The sequence below is a fragment of the Furipterus horrens genome, unplaced genomic scaffold, assembly GCF_987537825.1.
Source record: "Furipterus horrens unplaced genomic scaffold, mFurHor1.1.pri manual_scaffold_10, whole genome shotgun sequence".
NCBI lineage: Eukaryota > Metazoa > Chordata > Mammalia > Chiroptera > Furipteridae > Furipterus > Furipterus horrens.
The window spans coordinates 87,603,537-87,625,229 of NW_028327180.1; the positions used below are offsets into that span (position 1 = coordinate 87,603,537).

The 21,693-nt window shown below is 41.5% G+C and overlaps 1 protein-coding gene and 2 non-coding genes across 3 annotated transcripts in view; all 3 read right to left on the reverse strand.

Annotated features, from left to right (window-relative positions):
• LOC150000917 (T-cell immunoglobulin and mucin domain-containing protein 2-like) overlaps window positions 1–12,614 on the reverse strand; it is a 31,956-nt gene extending 19,342 nt beyond the window's left edge. The window contains exons 1-4 of the mRNA XM_090290265.1: window positions 12,563–12,614; window positions 10,672–11,010; window positions 7,679–7,768; window positions 2,784–2,879 (exon numbers count right to left, since the gene is read on the reverse strand). Of these exons, the coding sequence (XP_090146391.1) occupies window positions 2,784–2,879; window positions 7,679–7,768; window positions 10,672–11,010; window positions 12,563–12,608 (571 nt within the window). The 5' untranslated portion in view covers window positions 12,609–12,614. The remainder of the gene's footprint in view (window positions 1–2,783; window positions 2,880–7,678; window positions 7,769–10,671; window positions 11,011–12,562) is intronic.
• On the reverse strand, window positions 2,062–2,202 carry LOC150000918 (small nucleolar RNA SNORA79). Its single transcript, XR_016513847.1, has one exon. It is a non-coding gene; the product is annotated as a small nucleolar RNA SNORA79 (small nucleolar RNA).
• A 5,204-nt stretch (window positions 12,615–17,818) lies between the features above and the next one.
• LOC150000919 (small nucleolar RNA SNORA57) lies at window positions 17,819–17,962 on the reverse strand. Its single transcript, XR_016513808.1, has one exon. It is a non-coding gene; the product is annotated as a small nucleolar RNA SNORA57 (small nucleolar RNA).
• Window positions 17,963–21,693: the final 3,731 nt, after the last annotated feature.

Here is a 21,693-nt window from a genome sequence, read left to right on the forward strand (position 1 = left end):
GTCTTAAGCAAGGTCGGCAAACTTTCTGTGAAGGAGCAGATAGTAAATGTGTTAGGCTTTGGGGGCCCTGTGGTCTCAGGGACAGTTGCTCAGCTGTCAGTGTGAAAGCAGCCATAGACCAGATGGCACAATGGTATCGCTGTTCCAATAAAACGTATTTATAAAACACTTGTGGGCCCTTTTTGAATCTGATATGGCCTTGGGCTATATAGTTTGCTGACCCTAATCTAAGCTATAGTCAGAGGCTTTTAAGAAGTGTACATTCTAATCCTTTCCCTCCAGTTTAAAATCTCGGCGGCGGCAGCCGTCCGTCTCGAGAGACGATGGTGTAGCTTCTTAAGGGTCTATCTGCACCGCCGAGAATGGTTGTGCAGTCCGACTCGGGAGTGACACGTTATCTGTCTCCTCCCGTGTTGAATCAACATCTTGCAATGATGCTGGAGTGTCCTCTCCAGTGAAGCTGAAGCTACAGAGCCTGGGCAGGGTGATATGGAGGGTCTGCTGTTGCCCATGCAGCAGACCCCCCCTCTCTTCGCAGCTGAAGGGTCCAAGGGAAAGACGGAGTCAATACAGCTTGGCTTCAGGTGCGCCGCAGGAGTTGCCGGTGTTGACTACAACGTCAAACCGCCTTAGGGACTCCGGCTCCGGATTTTCTGTCGGGGTTTACTCCCTTAGCCTTTCCCCTGAAGAGGTATGCCGCAAGGCAGCGGAGGTTTTTTGGAGTCAGAGTTTTCCTTCTCTGATGTGCCCTGACTGGAAGATCGAACCAGCGACACTTAGCTCGCAGGCTGACGCTCAATCCACTGAGCCAAACCATCCAGGGGGAGTTTAAAATCTAATCTAGAGAAAAAAGGAAGCATGCAAAAAAATCTGATCAAATGAGCTTAAGGAACAATAAAGTGGAGGAAACCAAGGCAGATCTAGTAATGCATGTGTCTTCATCAAAAGGAAATGTCTTCCCCAGGAAGAAGCTAGGAGGTGTAAGGGTGGATGCCAATGAGGAAAAGTTATAACAGAAAGTTGAAGTATAAGATGAGCGTATGAAAAAAGCAAGGAAACTGAAGCAAAGAATTGGTTATTGGAGCCCGAGAGTCACTTTGTCTCAGTTATGGGCCCATTCCCCACCTAATAGAGCAGTGGCCTTGTAAATATGTGCCTATTAAAGAATTAGGAGACACAACCTGACTGATGTGGTTCAGGAAGTTGGACACTGGTTTGATTCCCGCTCAGGGCTACCGACCAATGTTTAACTCTCACATCAATGTTTTTCTTCCTCTCTTTCTCCCTCTCTGTCCCCCTTTCTAAAAATAAATACATAAAACTCTCTTTAAAAAAGAAAGCATTTAAAAAATAGGGAGGCATTGTAAAAGCAGCCTATTAATTCCTTTCCAGGTTATATTCAGCCAGATCAACATAATTTCACAACTCCAAAATTTTGCAATCTACATCTCTTCTCCACGTGCTGCCTCTTCACATCTGTCTCTAGTCCACTATCTCATCAGATTTGTTGGCTTCCCCGAATAGATATAGTTTCCCCAGAGTCAGCTGTTTTCTCCATCTGAATTGACCTTATCTTACTTCCTTCTTAAGGGACATAAGCCTAGTCCAAAAATTCGAGTTTACAAAATGAAGTTTCTCGTAATTAAAAAGAGAGAGGGAGAGAGATACAGGTTATTAAGGCCACAGACATTGTATTCTGCTGTCATTATAAACCTTTAGTGGACAAATATTCATTAAGAAGGAGCACTAGAAACCAGGAAATCCCAAACACCTACTTCTTTCATCATATAAGGTTTAGCATACCCACAGCAAGACTGAAGAACTGTAAACTTCCCAGATTTCTGGATTTCATGACACCTTAAAACAATTGGTGAACAGTTAGTTATTGGGATGCAAAGGTTTTCAACTGCAATAAGGTCATGTTTATGTTTAAATAAACAGTGTGATGATGTGAGACATGCTTTCAAAAAATTCAAGATAGGGCGGAGTATGTGGGTGGAACTATATGGGTTTACACAATGTACAGGCAACAAAATTGAGTTGATAATTGTTTTTTTCCCTAAATGTTTGATTCCCCAAAATTTGAAGAATAAACAGATAATCCTATTACTCTAATATTTTCTGTGAAGAAAATCAAATTTTAATTTATGATAACCTAAATCCTAGGGTCAGCCCTTAAGGCAATAGAAGGAACAGTCATCAAAGAGTTGATAGTTATTAAAGCTGGTACTGTATCTACCTGTCGGGATCCACAACTATAAATTAAGATTGAATCACAACCAGAGTACACAGAATTGTCGTAAGAATTAAGTGATATAATACCTGTAAAAAAACTTATGCTTCCTGGCACATAGAAGACCGACTAAGTGTTAACTTCACTGAAATCTTGTCCTTCAGTGGAGGGTCCAACTTCACAGAGGACTAAAGGACCTCCATTCAGCTGTGTGAAGTCAGTAGCTCATTAAGCTGACCCTTCTCTTTGGCATTCCCTATATTTTCCTCATAAACTTGTGCTCAACAGTCAAATACATACCATCCTCATTAGATATCAAAGATTTTGGTGGTTGGTTGCCTAAAAACAATGGCCCCCTAACTCTGAAAATACTTATAGGTACAAAACCTGCATTTAATAAGAGATGAGGGTTCATGTGTCCCGTGCCGCCCATGGCTGGAACCTAGGGAATAATTCATACCCTAGATTGTACTTCTGCCTTAACACATGCCCTGAGTGGTCTTCATCCTCTCATTAGAAGGCCTCTGGCCTCAGAGACACATCAATTTACCTGTGTTAAGTTTTGGTATTGGTGTGGGTGCTGGAGTTGTAGGAGCAGAGGTAGAGACCCTGGGTGATGCTGGAACACTGGTAATTTTGGGTAGAGCTAGAAACCAACAAGAAAGCAAGGATTAATGAAGGAGCAGGAAACAAGAGCTTTGTGCTGGGCCTGTGCATCAGCATAACCAATGAGAGGCTGTCCCCAGGCAGAATTAGGAGCTAATCTCCCCTGAACTCTGAGTTCCTGTCCTGGTTCTACTATTACCTGACAGGGAACGGGTATAGGCGAAGGCCAAAAAAGGAAAGAGCTGTATTGAAGAGTATATTTCAGGAGGTTCAGAGGTGAAAAAGGTTACCCAAGATTAACACTGAAGCCCAATGGAGAAGACCAACCATATCTATCAAATATATGTATCTTCATAAACATCAATGAAGTGAGGAAAATGTCTGCAACCTGGACCTGTCTTTGTTCTCTAATTGGTAAATGACTAAGATTTAAACAGTAGGCCCTGGCTGGCATGGCTCACTGGATTGAGTACCGGCCTGCAAACCAAAGGGTCACTGGTTCGATTCCCAGTCAGGGCACAAGCCTGGGTTGAAGGCCAGATCCCCAGTTGGGGGCATGTGAGAGGCAACCACACAATGATGTTTCTCTCTGTCTTTCTCCCCCCCTTCTCCTCTCTCTAAAAATAAATAAATAAAATCTTAAACAAACAAAAAAAAAAAAGATTTAAACAGTAGTACCCAGGCCCAGAATTTTACTAAATAAATGACATTAAATTCAGTCACAGGCTGCTCTGGCTGTGGAGTAGCCCACTTTCTGTCTCACTGTTTCAATGATAAGACTCTATTTCATTTTAACCTCTTAAAAAAAGGAATTCAGTCTCAGTTGAGGGTACCTTCCTAAGGGAGTTACACCTTAAATGAGGATTAACTCAAACATGCTAGCAAATCCAAGATAACACAGAGAATTTATATAATTTATATTTGGCTAGAAGTAGGACTAGCCCATTTAAGGTTCCTTCTTAAACCTGAGAAAAAAAGATAATGACTTTGGCTCTTTCCAAGATCTGAGGTGTATAGGTGTTCAAAGCACTTATAGAAGGTCTCAGAGCTACCCAGAGAGGGAGCTAAAACCAGAATTCAGTTCAAGCACAGTGCCTGGCACAAAAGCAGATCAATGAAGGCCTGATTCAAGAATGTGTACTTTCTGACCCTAGCAGCATAGCTTAGTTGTTTAGACCATCACCATGATACACCAAGGTTGTGGGTTCGATTCCCAGTCAGAGCCCATACAAGAATCAACCAATGAATGTACAGAGAAGTGCAACAACAAATCGATGTTTCTCTTTTTCTCTCTCTCGCTCTCAAAAAACAACAATAACAACAACAACAAAACCACAAATTTTTTTCTTTTTTTCTCACCAGGCACCTTTTTATCTTGCAAAAACTTCCTTGAATTTCGACTCTAGTAAGTAGAAAAAAGAGAAGCTTTGTATAGGAGACCTTTTTTTTAAGTTCCTCTTTTGAGATCCAGTTTACTTTGGAATCGAGCCACCTTTTGCCCTGAAGTGAAAAACACTTTTATTTTTCAACAAATTTGTGAGTGTCCATTACATGTGAGACATTGGTCTACAGCACAGGTCAGCAAACTTTCTATAAAGGGCCAGACAAAAAGTGTTAGGGTTTGGTGGGTCGTGGTCCCAGCGACCATTGTTCAGTTCTGTCGGTGTGAAAGCAGCCATAGACCAGAGAGTATAATGACTGGATACAGCTGTTCCAATAAAACTTTATGTGTAAAACCAGTAGTGGGTTTGTTATCCTAGAGAGGAGGGTCTGACTTCAAAGAGGACTAAAGGATCTTCACTCAGTTTTGCTTGTGAAGACAGAATCTCATAACCTGACCCTTGTTCCCTGGCATTACCTAGATTTTTCTCATAAACCTGTGCTCAGCTGGGCCAGATCCACATCCTCCTCAGTAGATGGCTAATAACATGGGTCTGGGGGTTTCTGGCTAATGATGAATCCCTTTGACACTTCAATTTTTAAAAATGAGTCCCTTGCTCTGAAAATACAAGTAGGTGCATTAGACAAATATATTATAAGACAACAGTTCACAGATCATGTGAGGCCAGATGGAACCCAGGGAAGAACTGTTTGCATAGGCTGTAACTCTGCCTTAATACATACCCTGGGTGGTCTGCCTCCTCTCATGAGAAGTCCCAGAGCTTCAGAAACACATCATTTCACCTGTCTTGATTTTCTATGTGTGTGCTGGCATTGTAGCAGCAGAGGTAAAGACCCTAGGTGATGGGGGGACCTGACGACCTTAGGTCAAGCTAGTAATCAACATGAAAGCAAGGATTAACCAAGCCGTAGGGAACAAGAGCTCTGTGTTGGCCCTGTACACACGCATCCAATGAGAGACTGTATTCAGGTACAATTGGGCACTAACCTCCCATGAACTCAGCGTTCTTGTCCTTAGTCTACTAGAATCTGACAGGGGGAAGCTGAAAACAAGTTGGCTAAAGGAAAGCATTCCTTTAAAAGTATATATTCCATGAAGTTCGGAGGTGAAATGGTTACCCAGAATTAATACGGAAGTACTTTCAAAATATTACCCAGACCTAGCCAAGTTATATGTCTTCATAAACATCTGTGTGGTACAGAGAATGTCTAGAACCTGGACCTGTCTTTGTCTTCTTGATGGCAAATGACAGAGTTACTTAAATAGTAGCTCCCAGGCCCAAAATGTTTAACAAATAAGTAGCATTAAATTGAGTCAGTCCTGAGGGTACCCTCTCAAGTGACCTGCACCATAAAAGAGGATTAACTCATACTCACTAGCAGATGCTAGATTACAGGGAGGATTTATACAACATACACCTGGGTAAAAGTGGAGTAGACCCCAGGTAATAACTTCAACTTTTTCCAGAGTCAGAAGAGGTATAGATTGCAAGACAATTATAGAAGGTCTCAGAGTAATTCAGAGAAAGCTGAAACTAAAATTAATTCCAATCATAGTGCCTGGCTCAGAAGCATATCAATGAAAGCCTGACTCAAGAATGTGTAACTTTTTCTCACTACGTACCTTATTTTTTTTTACAAGAAGCTTTCTTAAATCTAAACTCTACTAAGTGTAAAAGAGAACCCTTGTATAGGAGACCTCTGACTTAAATGCTCTTCTTTTGAGAGAGCCAATTTAATTTAAAATTGAGCCAATTGCTTCCTTGAAAAGGAAAAAATTGTTTTTCAACAAATGTTTGTGTCTATTACATGTAAGGGATTAACCTAAAGTTATAAAGGGCCAGATACTAAATGTTTAGGCTGAGTAATTTTGATGGGGGAATCAAATGCTGGAAAACTTTAGTTTCAGGTAACAGCTAATGAGCTTAGTAATCAGTGTACGTAAAAAGCTATTGTTTCAGAAACTGGAGGTACAACCCACCCTGATTCCAAGAAACCAGAAGCAGTTCCACCTTGTGCCTCAGGAGGCCTGCAAGCAATCAAGATGGTATCTGAGCCATTGTGCTCCAGGGTGAGGTGACCACCACCCAGGACACAGAAGAAAGAATGCTGCAGCTTTTATCCAATTAACCTTTTCCCTGAATTCCAAACCCTTTATAAAGAGTCTGTTTGTAATGGAATTGAAGACAGTCTGTTAGGGTACAAACCCACCAACTCCTCAGATTCCTGACCATCCAAATAAAGCGCCCATAAAGATTCAGTCCCTGTCTCTGCTTATTGGGTCTGGTAGGTGACAGGCAGCAGAGAAACCGGCTTGTCCAGTTGCAATCTCAGTGGCAGTTGCTCAGCTCAATCAGTGTAAAAGTTGCCATACAAAAGATAGTGTAAATGGGCGTGACTGTTCCAATAAAGCTTTATTTACAAAGAAGGGCGTGGGCCTATGTTGAATCTGATCTGGCCCAGGGGCTATTGTTAGCTGACCCTGATCTAGGGTGTAGTCAGAGGCTTTTAGGAAGATACAATCGAATCCCCTTTCTCTAGTTTTAAATCTAATGTCAAGGAAAAAGCAAGCCAACAAAGTCTACTTAAAAGAACTTATATGCATGATCCATGGACATGAACTAAGGGTGGGGTGGAGGGATTGCTGGAGGGAGGGAGGTACTGAGCGGAAGAGGGCAAAAGGGATAAAAACTGGGACAACTGTAATAGCAAAATCAATAAAATATATTTTTTTAAAATCTCTTTAAAGAAACATAAGGAAAAAGAAAGAGGAGAAAAACTGACCAGATTGGCTAATGAACTTGTCTTCTTTAGAGCTTACACAAGGCATATGCAACAAGATTGAATGGACAATTATTAAAGTTGGTGTTGTGTCTACTTGACAATATCTTGTAAAATAGATTTGAATCACACCTACGATGCATAGGACTGCCATAAGAATTAAGTGATAATGTCTCCTGACATAAGAGACAGAGTAAATATTAACCTCACTACAATCTAATTCTCCAGTGGAGGGCCTGACTTTGGAATGAAGTAAAGGATCTATACTCAGAACTCCTTGGGAGAACACAATCCCATTAACCTGATCATTTTACTCTGGCATTTTCTGTGTTTTCCTCTTAAACCCATGCTCATTGGGCAAAATCCACACCATCCTCAATAGACACCAAAAATCAGTATTCTAGGGGGTTTTACCTAATAATGAATCTCTTTGAGAATCTGACTATAAAAATGAATGGGTCTCCTCATTCTGAAAGTACTTGCAGTTACAAAAGCTGCATGTAGTATTGGACCAGGGTTCACAGACCCTGTGACACCTTCATTTGGAGCTACCTAAGAACCCTTACCCTGGATTGGACATCTGATTTAACGCAATGCCGTGGGTGGTCTACATCCTCCCATTAGGACACCTTTGGCCTCAGACACACATTGCTTTACCTATCTTGAGGTTCTGCGTGGGTGATGGCATTGTAGGAGCAGAGGTGAAGACTCTAGGTGTTGTTGGGGCACTGGTGTCCTTAGGTGGAGCTGAAAGTCAACATGAAAGCAGAGATTAATCAAGCAGCAGGAACCTAAGAGCCTTGTGTTGGGCCTGTGCACACACAACCAATGAAAGACTGTCCGTCCCCAGGCAAAAATGGGCACTAAACTCCCCTGAACTCAGAGTTCCTATCCTTGGTCAATGAAAATCTTGCAGAAGAGGGCTTGAAGAAAAGCCAAAGCCGACAAAAAACAAACAGACAAACAAACAAAACACACATACACAGCTGTATTGAAAAGTACATATTTCGGGAAGTTTAGGGGTAAAAAAGGATACCTGGGATTAACGCTGAAGCACTTTGAGAAGACCAGCCTTGCCTGTCAGATTTATGTATCTTCATAAAGATCAGTGAGATGGGGAAAATGTCTAGAACCTGGGCTTGTCTTTGTCCTCTCAGTGGTGAATGACTAACTTAAAAAGTAGTTTCTAGGCTTAGGAAGTTAAAAATAAATAAATGAATAGCATTCAGATCAGCCAGTCATGAGGATACCCTCCCAAGAGACCTGCACCCTAAATGAGGACTAACTCATGCTCACTAGCCTACGTTAGATCACACAGACGATCTATTCATTTGGCCAGAAGGTGGACTAGACCACAGGGTCGGAGCGGGTGTACGATTCCAAACCACTGTGGAAGATCTCAGAACTACCCAGAAAGAGAGCTGAAACTGGAATAAGCCCAAACACAGTGCCTGGCACAAAGTACATCAGTGAAGGCCTGATTCAAGAATATGTACATTTTTCGACCCTGACAATGTAGTTCAGGTGGTTAGACTGTTGTCCCGATACATCAAGGTTATGGGTTTGTCAGGGCACATACAAGGAGCAACCAATGAATGCACAAATAAGTGGAACAACAAATATTACTCTCTCTCTCTTTCTCTCTCTCTTGTTCAATATATTTAAAAAATAATTAAGAAAAGAATATGTACATTTTTCTCAATAGGCAATTTTTTAAATAAGAAAATTCTTTAAAACTCAACTCTGCTAACTATAAAAGAAACCCCTGGAGAGTAGAAATTTAGTTTGAATGCTCTTCTTTTTAGAGAATCAGTTTAATTTGGAATTAAGCCAATCTGTGCCTTAAAAAGGAGAAATTTTTTTATCAACAAATATTTGTGAGCATCTATTACATGTAAGATATTAGTCTAAAGCTGAGGTCAGCAAACTTTCTGTGAAGGGGCAGACAGTAAATGTGTCAGGCTTTGGGGGCCCTGTGGTCTCAGGGACAGTTGCTCAGCTGTCATGTGAAAGCAGCCATAGACCAGATATACAAAAATTATTTATTTATAAAACACTTGGCGGGCCTGTTTTGAATCTGATCAGGCCCTGGGTTATATAGTTTGCTGACCCTAATCTAAGCTGCAGTCAGTGGCTTTTAAGAAGTGTACAATCTAATCCTTTCCTGCCAGTTTAAAATATAATCTAGAGAAAAAAAGCAAGCATGCAAAAAATCTGATCAAAAGAGCATAAGGAACAATAAAGTGGAGGAAACCAAGGCAGATCTAGTAATGAACTTGTCTTCATCAAAGGGAAATGTCTTCCCCAGGAACAAGCTAGGGAGGTGTAAGGGTGGATGCAGGTGAGGTAAAGCTATAACAGAAAGTTGAAGCGTAAACGGAGCTCGTAAAAAATGCAAGAAACTTTAGCAAAGAATTGGTTATTGGAGCCAGAGAGTCAAGTTGCCTTGGTTTAGACCCACTTCCCACTGGACAGAGCAGTGGCCTTGTAAATTACCTGCCTTTTAAAGAATCGATAGGCACTGTAAAAGTCTCCTACTAATTCCTTTCCATGACATTTTTAAAAAATTCAATGAGATCAAAATGATTTCACAACTCTAAAAGTTTTGCAATCATAATCTCCTCTCCACGTGCAGCCTCCTCACACCTGTCTCTAGAGCTCTATCGCATCAGCTTCTTTGGCAACCCTGAATTGCCTTCCCGATATAGTTCCCCTGGGGTCAGCAGTTTCTCCATCAGGACTGACCTTATCTTACTTGCCTTTTTAAGGGAAATAACCTAGTCCAAAAATCGGGAGTATGTAAATAAAGTTTTCTTAATTTAATAAAAAAGAAATAAAGATACAATTTATTAAGGTCACAAAATTGTATCCTACTGTCAATATAAGATTTTACCAGAAGATGAAGAAAAATACATCAGAAACCCAGGCTATTAAGATGTGCACCTCAAGAGAGACGAAATGTAAACTTGCCAATTTTTGCATTTCATGAAAATCTTAAAAGCTACTGGTGAACTGTTATTGGGATGCAAAGGTTTTTATATTGCAATGAAGTCATTTTAATTTTTAAACAAGCAATGTTGGGACACGGTATGAAATATGCTTCAGGAAATCAAAGGTAGGACAGAGGTTGGGGTTCAAATATGTATGTTTAGACAACATATATGAAACAAAATTGAGTTGATATATATGAAAACTAGGTGATAGATCTACTTGATAGTATTACATAAAATATTGCTTATTTATATGTTTGAAACTCTCCATTATAGTTTTAAAACATTGAGAGGACATTCATAATTTTTCTAATTGCAGAGAAAAAGTGGAGGTTTTTAAATTGAATAAATTCAGCTTGAATAAAAATGTTCACTACATTTCACAGTGGAGCTGTGAATGCTTTTTCATAAATTAATTAACGTTTTGAAGCACCGCGATAAGAGATAGTTTGCTGACTGGGAAGATCCTCTAGCCCACGTTCTTGAATCACGGTTGTTTTTAACACTTCCTTATATACAAGTAAATAATTCTATTTCCCAACAGTTATTTAAAAACAGAATTGTAGGAACCTCCTCCTTCTTTATTAAAGGAAGAGTGAATAGTAAACCTCTCAGTTCACCCACGTTACGTGATTAAAAGAAGGAGGAAGACAAGCTCACCTGGCTTTACATCCAATAATACGTTGATTTTCATGTCATTAAACCACCCTGTGTGCTCCACACGGCAGCAGTACGTGCCGCTATCAGACGGGGCTGCGTCCTCTATGGTTAGAGACACATTCCCTTTCGAAATCATTCCTTTTAGGTTATAACGCTTGTCCTTCTGAAAGGTGACTCGGTGTCCGTCCGTCCAGATGAGCTGATCTGAGCACTGAGATGAAGGACATGCCCCTCGGCCCCAGCACATGGTTGTGGTCTCACGAGCTGTTGAGTAGGTGCAGGGCAGCGTGACAGACTGACCCCCCACTCCGTTAACTCGGGCCTGAGAAACTACCGCGTCTGCAGAGAAAGGGAGAACAGGGCGTGAGGCCTCGGTATTTTAATTTTACATTTATTTCCACTTTTATCTCTTTGGATAGTTTGTTTCCTTTGTAATCATGTGACTTTACACCTTGAATCTAAAGTTGTATTATAAGCATTTTTCTATTTACATCTTTATCAGCATTTTGTTTTCTGATATTTGTAAATAACACATAATTTAAACTTTCTTTTTTCCTAATAGGATACGTTTCTAAAAGAGAAATTATCAGAATAAAGAGCAGAAATATTTTCCACCTCTTTTTTCAAGCTCTTTCCAACATGTTTGAACCAAATGACACTCTAGCAATAAGCAATACATGAACATATATTTCATCCTGTGTTCGACAGGATCTGCTTATTAAATAGGTAACGCCTGTATATTGCCTTTCCCGTCCCCTTGAGCCAATCACTGTCTTAGTTGAAATACGTCTGAAAATTCTATTGCCAAGTAGGTACCTATTGTCACGAGTGAATAATAGCTATCACTAGAGCCAGGCCCTCTTCCCCTGGTGAAGAGAGAGTATCAGAGAATATTCAATCAAGTACTGAATTAGGCCACTTTAAAACAAAAACTCTCTCCTGTGGTCATGGCATTAAAACTCTATATTTTCAAATGCAGTCAAGGTGATCCTTAAACGAAATCTGAGATTCACCAACTAATCTTATTTATTTATTTAAATTTTAAAAAATTAATTACAATTGCTTTACAATATTCTATTAGTCGCGGGTGTATAAAATGGCGATTAAACATGTATATAACTTATGAAGTGATCACCCCAATGAATCTAGTGCTCATCTGACACCATAAATAGTTATTACAATATTATTGACTATATTGCCTATGCTGTTCTTGACATCCCTCAACTAATCATAGTTAGGACTCGGTTGTGAGTTACAGAAGTGCTCTGGGAATAAAATGTTCATTGTTACCTAAAATAAGAGATTGTCCTGTATTTTTTTTTTTTGCCTGACATCATGTAATACATGATAATTATAAAAATTAAATTATAGAGGTATAACAAAAGTAAAATTTTCCCCCATGATCTCACTTCTAGTGATTATTCAGTTTAGAATATGTCTATCCCTAAACTTTAATCTCATAGAATGCTTTGAATCAAAATTATCTTATTTTTAAAATAAATCATTGCAAATGGTTAAAAAAAATACCAACTGCACAAAGAGTACCATGAAAGACTGGTCACTTTTCCATCCTATCCCCATTTCTTCTTTTCCTCTTCTTTTACCCTATAATAACATTGGTGCTATTTTTCACATGTATACACATGCATCCTCAACTGTCCGACCACCCCATTTTTTGTTTAAACACAAATGGCAGCATATGATAGCTATACTTAGCCACAGCTTTTGTAATTCACAGCATTTAAACAATTTCTTTGGAGTAAGATTGCAGCCTGGTTCTTTTCTCACTAGTTGACACATTACCTTCCAGAAGAGTCCAAGAACATCCCTCTGCCTCCACCACACCCACACACCCGCTAAACTCCCCCATGCTCAGGGCTTATTCACTTACCTGTCCAAAGTAGTATGAGGCCCATGAAGGCTACCCAAGGATGCATGATGGTATCAGCCTAAAGGAAAACAAAGAAACAAACAAAAAACAGACTGTTTGGTGTGGCCCCCACCAGATGGTATGGGAACAAGTCTTAATTCTCACACTGCCACTTTTCATTTCACCCTGACTGGGTGAATCCCATGAGCCTACCCTGCTAGGGATTGGAGACCATGTACACTGGCTTCAGGTCTCTGTTAGCTCAGTGTGGCTGAGCGCCTGCACCTCCGACAGACAGGCAAAGCTGTATGTGGAAGCAGGTCCTATTTCCCAGATTCTTTATTCTTTTATAGGATGTAAGCAAGTCATCCAGCTTCATTGTTTTGCGTATGTCTGTCCAGTTTTCCCAGCATCATTTATTGAAGAGATTGTCCTTAACCTTTTCTATATTCTTGTCCTGTTGTCATAGGTTAATTAACAATATAGGTGTGAGATTATTTCTGGGTTCTCTATTCTGTTCCATTGATCTATGTCTGTTTCTATGCCAGTACCATCCTGCTTTGATTACCATAGCCTTATAGTATAGTTTGATATCAGGTAGCATGATACTTTCAACTTTGTTCCTTTCTCAAGATTGTTTTGGCTATTCAGGCTCTTTTGCAGTTCCACATAAAATTTAGGATAATTTGTTTTTGTTCTGTGAAAAATGCCATTGGTATTTTGATAGGGATTCTATTGAATCTGTAGATGGCTTTGGGTAGTATGAAGATTTTAACAGTGTTAATTTTTCCTGTCCATAAGCATTTATTTGTATCTTCCTCAATTTCTTTCCTTAATGAATTATAGCTCTGTGGCTTATTTTCTCTCAAATTATTATTATTTTTTATTTGGAAGGTATGCACTTTTGTGCTAGTAGCAATATTTATACTAACACCTTCTGACCCCCACCTATATATGCTATGAGGCATTCATTATTTTAGCTGCTGCCTATTGGAAGTGTAAGTTTTAGAGGTGCTTAGGGGGGGATTCTGGTCGTGACTGAGGCCTTTTGGGACTTGTACCAGTCCTGGAACCGCTTGGTTGGAGCTATCTTGTAAACCCAGGCCAGTCACTTCTTGTATCAGGTTGAGGGGACTTAAATAAGGCTACAATGGGAGCTGAGGCTAGCCACTGCTTGTAAGGAGCTTAAGGGTGTTTAGGAGAGTCTGGGGGATTGTGGGAGGGGGCAATTTGCAGAGCCCAACCCTTGCTCCTCTGAAGCTTGAGGGCATCTGAGAGAGAATTTAGAATGTGTCCAGCTGAGCTACTGCTCTTGTGGAGCTGGAAGTCAATAGGACAGATTGCAAGGAGTGCCAGAAGCATCCCACTACCCCGACAGAGCTAGAGGGCATTTAGAAGAGACAACATGAGCCCCGAGGCCCCAGTGAAGGGTCTGGAGCTGCTGGGACAGGCTCCAGCAGGGTGAGCAGGCTGGGTGGGGCAGGGTCTCAGGGAAAAGCCAGAGCAGGGCAGGCAGTGTTAGCCAGGCTAATGGAAAGAGAGAGATTTACGCCTGCCTGTTCAGGACCAGCTAGATAGATGGAAGTCTCAACAAAGGAACAATAGCACCCACCAGAGCTTCTGTCCCCTGAAAGAGCTCCTAGCAATCCCTGCCCCTCCAGCCTTTGCCCTAAAGTCAGTCAATTTAGTTCCTCCCCTATGTCCCAGGCAATTCTGGAACTGCTGCGTCTGTGCCAGAGCCTGGAGTGAGTGAGTTTGTGCCAGACCCTCTAAGTACAGAGTCTTGGTCTCCCACAGTCCTTCCTCAATCTCAGACGTTATCCCCACTGGTGCTCAAAACTGCATGTATGGGGACTTGTCTTCCCGGCATAGGTGCCCCATGCCAGGGAGCCTGGTGGGGGGCTCAGACCACTGCCTCAGCGGGGGGCACCTCTGCAGCCCAGCGGACCCTCCCATTCATTAATCAGACCACACAGCCACCCCTCCTACCTGTCTCAACATGGCTCCTTCTTTGTAGCTGTAGAGGACCTTCTGTTCAGCTAGTCTTCAGGTGGTTCTCAGCAATGACTACGCTACAATTTAGATTTCACTCAGATGTGCTCCTGGGAAGAGGTGAGTTCAGGGTTTACCTCCTTGGCCACCTTGACTCCACCCCCTCTGAATTTTCCCTAATTCCTATTGGCTGAATCATTGTTGTCTTAATATGCCTTATAATACACGGAAAGTTCAAGCAACAAAGTTCCGATCTTTTCTTAGGCATTAATTTCCAAAGGGCTCTACTTACCGGTGAGTTAGGAGGCTTCCAGCTTCCAGCTCCTCTGGTCGCTGTCACTGATCCTTCCCACAAAGGTCGTATGGGTAAAGACAACTATCTTGCAGAATTCCATTCTTTATCTCTTTGCCACACCCTTACATAAGAACATTGGGAGTATCTTTGAAAGTCAAACTTCTCCAGCCCACCACAAACTTCTTGCTGAATTTATCCACTTACTAACTTAAATAGATTATAAGAAGATATTAGTAGGCTGGAACAGTATTTGTTCTCTGCTAGGCTATCTTTAAAAGATTCAGCACAGAGCTTGATTTTGGGTCAGACTCTAAGCCTGAAAAGTCATGCAAATTCTGAGATTGTTTGTACACAAAGGGACCTTAAACTACCTGGGGCAACTCGTCAACTTATAATGAATGAACTGAGGACCAAAAGGAGGACTAGAGGATGGGACCCAGAGAAGACACACTATGACGCAGACACAGATGTGAAAGCCTAGTGGCCTACTTCTACTAACTGTTCTTGTCACTCAACAAACATTATTTCACCAAATAGTCAATGAGCACCCCATGCTAAGCAATAGAGCAACATTCTATGATAAAAATAAAAAAAAAAAAAAAAAAAAAAAAAAAAAAAAAAAAACCTACAGTCTTTACTGTGGAAAGTTTAGGAAAACAAGCTGCCACCTTTAATAAAAATGAACTAGACCCCAATATAATTGATATACATCTTTTGGTGTTAATTGCATATCCATGGACACTCAGGGTATTAACTGTAACCCCACCATTCTTTTGACATTGTTTCTGTAAGTGCTCACTCAGACTAATACGGAGCTTGTAGATAAGCAGCATGTTTGTATAAGAATCCTAGGAACTAACTTCAAAAGATACAGACTCCAGCCTTTAGGCATCTCACCTCCAGGAGATTTGCTCCCCTTCATCTGTGGAGCCAGGATGATGTGAAGCTCCGATGCCATGAGCCAAGATAACTTAACCAGGATGAGGCGCACCAGACCGTCACTTGCCTTATCAGAATGGACTGTGCTAGTCTGCACGCAGAGAACTATTCAACCCCCTTCCTTGATCCCTTTGTTCTGTTCCCCTCTCCCTCCTTATAAAAATCTCTGCCTCCACTGACATGTAGAGATGGGCTTTGAGACATGAGTCCCCCATCTTCCAGTTTGTCAGCACCTGAAAATAAACCACTTTCCTTTGCAGCAGCACCTGCCTCTCAAATATTGGCTTTTGTAGGGGCAGGCAGCTGGATCTGCTTTCACTTACAATACTACTTGTGCACAGCAGGATATTTTCCCCCAAAATTATAATATTATGGTGACTTTCCCCCCACCCTGAAACCAAAACAATGGGTGTTGTCTGCTTAAAAACATTAACAACATCACAGATTTGCTTTTGGATCAACTCTTTCACTTGCAAGCAGTGTGCCTTGTTACATTATCACATGATTGTATGACATTTTCTTCACATCAGTTTTAGGGAAAATGACTTGGTCAAAGTGACTTAATAGCATTGGGCTTTTGTAAGATTAGTTATTTATTACTATGCAAAATATTATAAATATTTTCTAAAGGTGACGACCCACAAAACAACTATATTAAAATAATATGTATATTTAAACAAATATTCCACCATCACCACCACACACGAATATCTTAAGTAACTATTTTTTAAAATCTCACTCTTTTCTCTGGGAAAAGAGTCACACAATAAACAGAAGGAATTTAAACAAGAATTCAGAAAAACAATATCACTATTATGTATAAATGAGTCACTTGGAATGTCTCTTATAATCATAGTCAATGTAACTAAGAAAAGATACAGAGGAGCTTGAAGCCTGAAAAGTAATATTTCTGGCTCGTATTGCTCTTTGCACAGGTTTCCAGCGGAAATCAGCCAAAATCTGAGCCCTCCTTAAGCTTGAGAACCTTTCACCCAAATGGTCTAGCAGCTGCCCCACCATTTCCCCCTCTTCCCATCTGAGTCCCAGAAAAGGCTGATGGAAAATCTTAAAAATTATAGCTCTAGGGCGCTGCTACTTATCTCCAGGAGGATCTATACTTTCTCTCTAGAAATCTGCAAACAATCTAATGGGGTTTAGTTTAATTTTTTATAAGTTATTTAAATTTAAATGAGACTAAGCTCAAGGGATGTCCCAAAATTAATTGCTGGCACACCGTGGAGGTTATATGGGTTCATTCCCAGACCACCCACAATAAATCGAGTGGGAATCTTTTTGCTGGTGAAGGGCCCTGCCTTCAATTTGTAAAAATAACTCAGCACCTGGGAATCACAACAAGGGAAGTATAAAGGAGGAGCCACTTGGAATTTCTGCTTCAGGAATTCCAAGCCTAGAAAAAATAACACATAGTAAGACGTTACTTTTTCAGCCTAAAAGAAACTGTGAGTCCTAGGCAGAGCTCTATGAACAAATCACAGTCAATATTATTACACTGTTACTAAGTTACCACTTGTCACCTCCAGGGTATTTGCAATAGCTTTTCATTCCCCTTTCTGCTATCTTTCCCATTCCAAATAATTGATGTAATGTGGACCCTACTCTGAAAACCACGGTTCCAGTCCTAGCCTGCTGCCACACTCAACTGCCGCCTTGACCTTTAATTTACTTAACCTGTCCCGGTCTCTTTTCTTTCTTTCTTTCTTCCTTTTATTTATTTATGAATTTATTTATTTATTTATTTATTTATTTATTTATTTATTTATTGTAAGAGAATCTATTAGGGAAGCAGCAAGACAGACTGGCTACTTGGCAGACAAAGCAGCCCTCATTTCTTACTATGAAAAGGAAGGCGAACGAGACAACAAGATTACTATAATGCTCTATCTTCTCTTTTACTTACAGAAGAAAATGGAGATCGTGAAACAATTACAGAAACATGTAAAAGAAGTGAAAGTCTATATCCTGACCATTTGCCCCTGTGGGATAAACTTATTAATTAGGGTAAATTCTTCCAGATTTTTTTTTTTTTAAAACCAGTTGCCCGGGCCCAGAGGATAGAACTGCAGACTGGAAACCGCCAGCACTTTAGACATGACACAGAAGGTGCCAGAGCCCTTCTGCTGCCATATATTACAGGGACCAGGGCAGCATGCCCTGCCTCCGCCAAGGAGAGAAGGTCTTCCAGGCTTTTATAAGGTAAAGAAAAGATTTTGCGTCAACTATATATCTATACTAGTCTGGAACTTTTTGTTTCTTTTGACTAAGCAAGATAGAACTCTCCTCTGACAAGTAACATAGGCTCTGTCAGAGTAAGGTGTTATCCGCTCCTCACTGTTCTATTCCCAGGGCCTAAAAAGGTGCCTGACAGAGGAGATGCCAATGAACATTCAGAGAATGAATGGATGGAATGAATGTTCCTGCCGGTCACACTAGGAGTTCTGTGGGGTCAGGGGTGTGTCTATCGGATCTGTCTCTCTGGGCTCCCATCAGAGTAAGCACATAGTAAGCACTAATAAATGTTTGTTGGACTAGCAAAACAGCTCAGTGATAGAAATACTTAATTCTTTCTGCCTGCACCAGAGTGCTCATGGATCACAATAATCAACTATTCCCCTGTCGATGAAAAAAGTCTCTTGCAAACATCATTGCAATGGTAATCTGTGTATACATCCACTTGTTTAAAGATTTTGTAGGATAAGAATCTCCTTTGGAGGGGAACCGCTGAGCTGGTACAAATGCATTCTGGAGTCCCTTCCTTCCAGCATGTCATAACTTTAAAACAATTAATTTTTCAACCTGGATGAGAGCCACTGCCTATGAGTTTGTAAAGTGAGCTCCTTTACGTAGCTCCCTATAAAAAGCCAACGCTTCCCCAAACTGTCCAGACGCAGCCCAAACACCAGAACTCACACAGTCGTCCAGGCTGCCAGAAAGCCTCTAGAAAGGAGCAAACAGGCTGCCTGCGTCTTTGGTGACTAAGGTCCATGGCCTGCAGTGCAGCAGCAGTAAGGCCATCACCTGGGAGGGGCAGCTTCCAGGCAGGAACAGGTGCCTGCTGATGATTAATCCCTTACGGGCTGAGGGGTCTCAGCAGGAGGGGGAAACAGCCAGGGGGTAGCAGACTTCCAGGTGCCTGACATGGGAGATGACACTGACAAGCATCAGCCACTTTCGCCTACATGAGAGCACACGTGGAGCTCAGGGCTACGTGTGAGTTCTCCAGGGAGTGAGGTTACAGAGCTCGGTCTGTAACTTTCTGTGATGGGTGAGAGCAGGGACAGGCACTAGGGAGACTGTGTCTCCACCATCTTGAATTGGAAGCTTAGGGACCGCGGTCTTCCCGCCAAGGGACCCGATGCTGACAAATACAGATTGCCGGAGCCCTTTGCCTTCTTCCCACCAGGAAACAGAAATTGCATCCCAGTCACTGCTTCTTCTTCTGTGAAAAACAGAACTCCAGTTCTCTCCATGAATGGAGAAGTTGGTCGGAGATATTTCCCTCTGAGGCACCCCAAGCAGAACTGGACAGCATACGCCGAGTGTGCTTCCTTTTTCTCCAGGTGCTCCTGCCCCCACCAGCTCACTGGGCCAGCTTCTTGGTTGGGGAAGGAGCGCTGTGCAGTGGCATCTGCTGTCGGAGAGTCTTCATTCAAAGCAGCATAAACCCTGAGTCTCAAAGGAAACCTTCAAGGCCATCTAGTCCTCCAGCAGTTCCTTACCCCTTCATGAGTCACCGCTCTCCTTGAAAATCAGTGGCCCCTTTAGACTTTCTGTTCCAGGACATGCACACTTCCCAGCATGTAGCTTTCCCTCCCATTTCAGGAGCCTCAAGGACACATCACGGGACTGAAATTCCTGGAGTTTAGGACCCTATAGTAAGAATTCCTACTTTACACAGAAGCTCCTTTGAGTTCTAAAGTCCCAATGAGCAGTCCCTGAGCTGAGTAACCTGGCTGGCCGGAATGCAGAGGTAATGTTGCAGCAAGTCTGAGTATTGTGCAGGTCATGGTTCAATCCTTATGTGAGCTAATTATCTTCAGAAATGGAAAAAGATTGTTGGGTAACCATGGGCAGAAACAATCCTGATCAGCTGACACACTTGATAGTTTTTAAAGACAATACAAGAGCAAAAATCAAGCTGGCCATGGCTGGTGTGGCTCAGTGGACTGAGTGCAGAATGGCCTGAAAACCAAATGGTCGGTCACCTCTTGGATTCCCAGTCAGGGTACATGTCTGAGTTTTTGGGCCAGGTCCCCAGATCAGTGCTTCTCTCACACACTGAGGTTTCTCTCCCTCACTTTCTCCCTCCCTCCCCCTCTCTCTAAAAATAAATAAATAAAATCTTAAAAAAAAATGAAGCTGGGAGCTATGGCATAGAGGAGTGACAACCCAGACGTTATCAGGGTTGCTGCCCACCGCTGACGTAGCTGTAATACTCCGGTGGATCTTCTATTTCATATTCGTTCTCCTCAACTGTATAGATGTTTTCCTTGGAGCGCATCCCTTCTGCCACCGTATTTTCTAACCCAGAGGGAGGGAGGGTGGCCAAGGTGATGAGGCTGTGGAAAGAAAATGTTGCAGCAGAGGTGAGCACTTCTTGGCAACAGAGAACAGGCTTCGCTGAAGGGTCACTGACCCACCATAGCACGTGATGCTTGACTGGGTCCTGACCAGGGTGAGGGTGGGGGGACCATCAATAGAACAAAATAATGTGAGGAACACTGAGAAAATTTGAATTACTATTAATTAACTTAGGTATAAAAATGGCAGTGTGTGATCTAAGAGCATATCTTTATTCTCGGGAGGTACAGTCTCTGAAGTTTAGTGATGTATCAAGATGTCTGAAGCATCCTTAAAATGGATAAAAAAAAAGAAAATATGTGTACAGCTAGAGAAATAGATAAAGTAAATGTATCAAAATGTTAACGCATTTAAGTAAGGGGTTCTTTATTTTAAAATATTTTATTTATATATTTTTAGAGAGAGGTGAAGGGAGGGAGAAAGAAAGAAAGGAGAGAATCTTCAATGTGTGGTTGCCTCTTGCATGTCCCCAACTGGGGACCTGGCCCACAACCCAGGCATGTGCCCTGACTGGGAATCGAACTGGCCATCTGTTGGTTCAGAGGCCGGCGCTCAGTCCATTTAGCCACACCAGCCAGGGCTCTATGTTTTTTGTATTATTATTTCAATTCTCCTGTGGAGTCGAGCAATTTTAAAAAACAAAATAAGAGCCCTGGCCAGGTACTTCGGTTGATTAGCACATCCTCCCGTTATGGAGGGTTGCAGGTTTGATCCCCACCCACCCCATGGGGCACATACAACAATCACCCGACGAATGCATAAAGAAGTGGAACAACAAAGCGCTGCTTCTCTCTCTCTCTACCTTACTTCCTCTCTCTCTGAAAATCAATAATTACAAAGAAATAAAAACAGATTCATAGATTAAAAAAACAGACTGAGAATGGTCAAAGGGGTAGGGGACTAGGGGACAAACTGAAAAGGTGAAAGGATTAAGCAAGGAAAAGAAAGAAAAGAAATGAATTATGTTACCCAAGCACATCTCTCTGTTCTATGACCTTAGGTACGACGGGCTTTGCTTCTTTCATTCACTTATGCAGGAAATATTCAGTGTCTTATATACTGCCCTATGCACCAAGATACACAGCAGCGAAGAAAACACACAAATCCCATGAAGGCTTCATATTTAGTAAACTTTGTACCTCTGGGTCCTTTTCTGTAAAATGGGACTAATTGGTGCTCTATCTCACCAGGGTGCTATAAGGAGCATTTATTTATTTAATAATCAAATATTTATTAAGTGCCTACTAAGTATCAGTTACTGTGCTAGGGGATGCAGTTGTTGATGTAGCAGATGAGTTTTTTACTTCATATGCAGTTTACCTTTGTA